A 1,944-nucleotide genomic window follows, 5' to 3' on the forward strand; every position below is an offset into this window, starting at 1 on the left:
AATCTATTTAAATAAACTATCTCTTTCAATACAGTTTAGGTATTAAATCTAAATACACACTTAAAGAATAAAACTATGCATTATTTATGCCACTTCGTATTTATTAAAATTAAAGTATTCTCGGACAATTTGTTGTTGGGTAAATATCCAAGCAACGATGAATTTTTTTTTCTAGTTATAGAAATTCGTTAAAGGTTGATTTCCCTCAAATAAAATGATGTTACACGTTTGAACGACGTGGTTGTTATGCATAGTTAATTCCAACTTGAACAAAATTAATTATTTTTTGTTTCATTTATATGAAAAATATATTATAAAATTTGAAATGATATTTTTTTTAATAAAATTGTGTGAATGTTAATTTTTTTTATCTTTTAAATTTCAAGTCATTATTTTAAAATAATAAATAAATAACTTCAATTTGATATTTTCATTTAACATTATAAAATAAACATGTTTAAGCTAAATTACTTATTTTAAACCCATCGCAGCATAAGTAGTTTCTTTCTGGTTTTTTCCTATAAATGGCTCGGTTATCTTCTCAAAAGTTTCCCTCTTCTCTTCCGCAGTTTCACTCTAGGATTCTGAAATCTCAGTGTTTGTTTTGTTTCTGTGTTGCAAAATCGCAATCATGCAAGTTCCGTTGATAGACAGAATCAACGATCTTCAAGTGGGTCTCAACTCTCTGCAAAACCCATCCTTTCCTTCTCAGATCACAACTTCCCTCGCTTCCGTATCCATAGCATACAATTTCTGCAAATGGGGCGCAGTGATTCTCGCCCTAGTCGCTACTTTCGGCAGCATAATCAACAGAGTCACCATTTTCATCCTTCGATTCCGCACCAAAGCCCCTTCTCTTCCCTCAAACGATGAATACGACGACGTTTACTCCTCCACTGACAACGACGACGACTACGAAAACGACGACGATTTAACCTACTTGTCCTCCGACCTCGAAGACGAACCCTCCGCGTCTTCCAGCTTCATTCGTTTGGAAGACTATTTCCGACTCAGAGGAACGCCCGATAACGACCACAACCAAAACGACGACTTCCAGACCCAAAACGGCACGCACAAACGATGTCGCAGCATCGGCGATATTTTCTCGCTCTCGGAACTCGCCAACAGCAAGAGCGTCGTGAAGCTCTGGGACAGCATAGGCTTCGGGCTGGGCTTAGATTTCGATGATTACGAGGACGGCGTCGTTTCCACTTACGACCCGGCGAACTCCACGGCGTCGCCCGCGGTGCTGGTCTCGGCCGGGGAGGGCGCGTGCGGGAACCTTGCGGTGGAGGTTTGGGACACGCGCCTGCGGCGGCGGAAGCCGTCGGTGGTTGCGGAGTGGGGACCCTCCATGGGCAAGACTCTGCGCGTGGAATCTGGCGGCGTGCAGAAGGTTTATGTGAGAGATGACGGACGTCACGGCGTGACGGTCGGGGACATGAGAAACGTCAGCACGCCGTTAGGCAACATGACGGAATCTGACGCGGATACTTGGTGGGATGCGGACGCAATTGTTGTTTCGGACGAGCAGCAATCAATGTTGCAGCAACTAACTTGAATAATTGAATTTCCTTTTTGGGTGCTGGAAATTTAATAATAATAATAATAAAATGAAAAAAAAAAATCAAAGGCCCCACCATTTTTTTCTTAAGAGAAATTGTTTATTTGTATTATTCAATTTGAAGTTTATAATTGTAAATTAATAAATTAGTTCTTTGTTGTGTACATACATTACCTGAAGCGTGTGGTTGGAAATAAGCGATCTTGTTTCCAGGAAATTGTTGATTACGACTTCCTTATGATGAACGTTTCTTAGCTGGCTTTTCAAAGCTTTAGTTATAATTTAATTCAAGAATAAATTTAATAATTATATAAGTGTTGTAAGTATGCTAAAATATGTACATAAAATCATTACTTTGACTTGTTATTAATGATGATTTA

The 1,944-nt window shown here is 39.2% G+C and overlaps 1 protein-coding gene across 1 annotated transcript; it reads left to right on the forward strand.

Moving 5' to 3' along the window:
• Window positions 1-362: 362 nt before the first annotated feature.
• On the forward strand, window positions 363-1,728 carry LOC137806279 (uncharacterized). Its single transcript, XM_068606294.1, has one exon. The coding sequence runs from the start codon at window positions 632-634 to the stop codon at window positions 1,559-1,561; it is 930 nt and encodes a 309-aa protein (XP_068462395.1). The 5' UTR covers window positions 363-631; the 3' UTR covers window positions 1,562-1,728.
• Window positions 1,729-1,944: the final 216 nt, after the last annotated feature.

This window comes from Phaseolus vulgaris, chromosome 3 (genome assembly GCF_000499845.2).
Source record: "Phaseolus vulgaris cultivar G19833 chromosome 3, P. vulgaris v2.0, whole genome shotgun sequence".
Lineage (NCBI taxonomy): Eukaryota > Viridiplantae > Streptophyta > Magnoliopsida > Fabales > Fabaceae > Phaseolus > Phaseolus vulgaris.

Excerpts from the sequence above, each read along its gene's own strand:
- LOC137806279 (XM_068606294.1), top strand. The coding sequence starts at position 632 with ATGCAAGTTCCGTTGATAGACAGAATCAACGATCTTCAAGTGGGTCTC.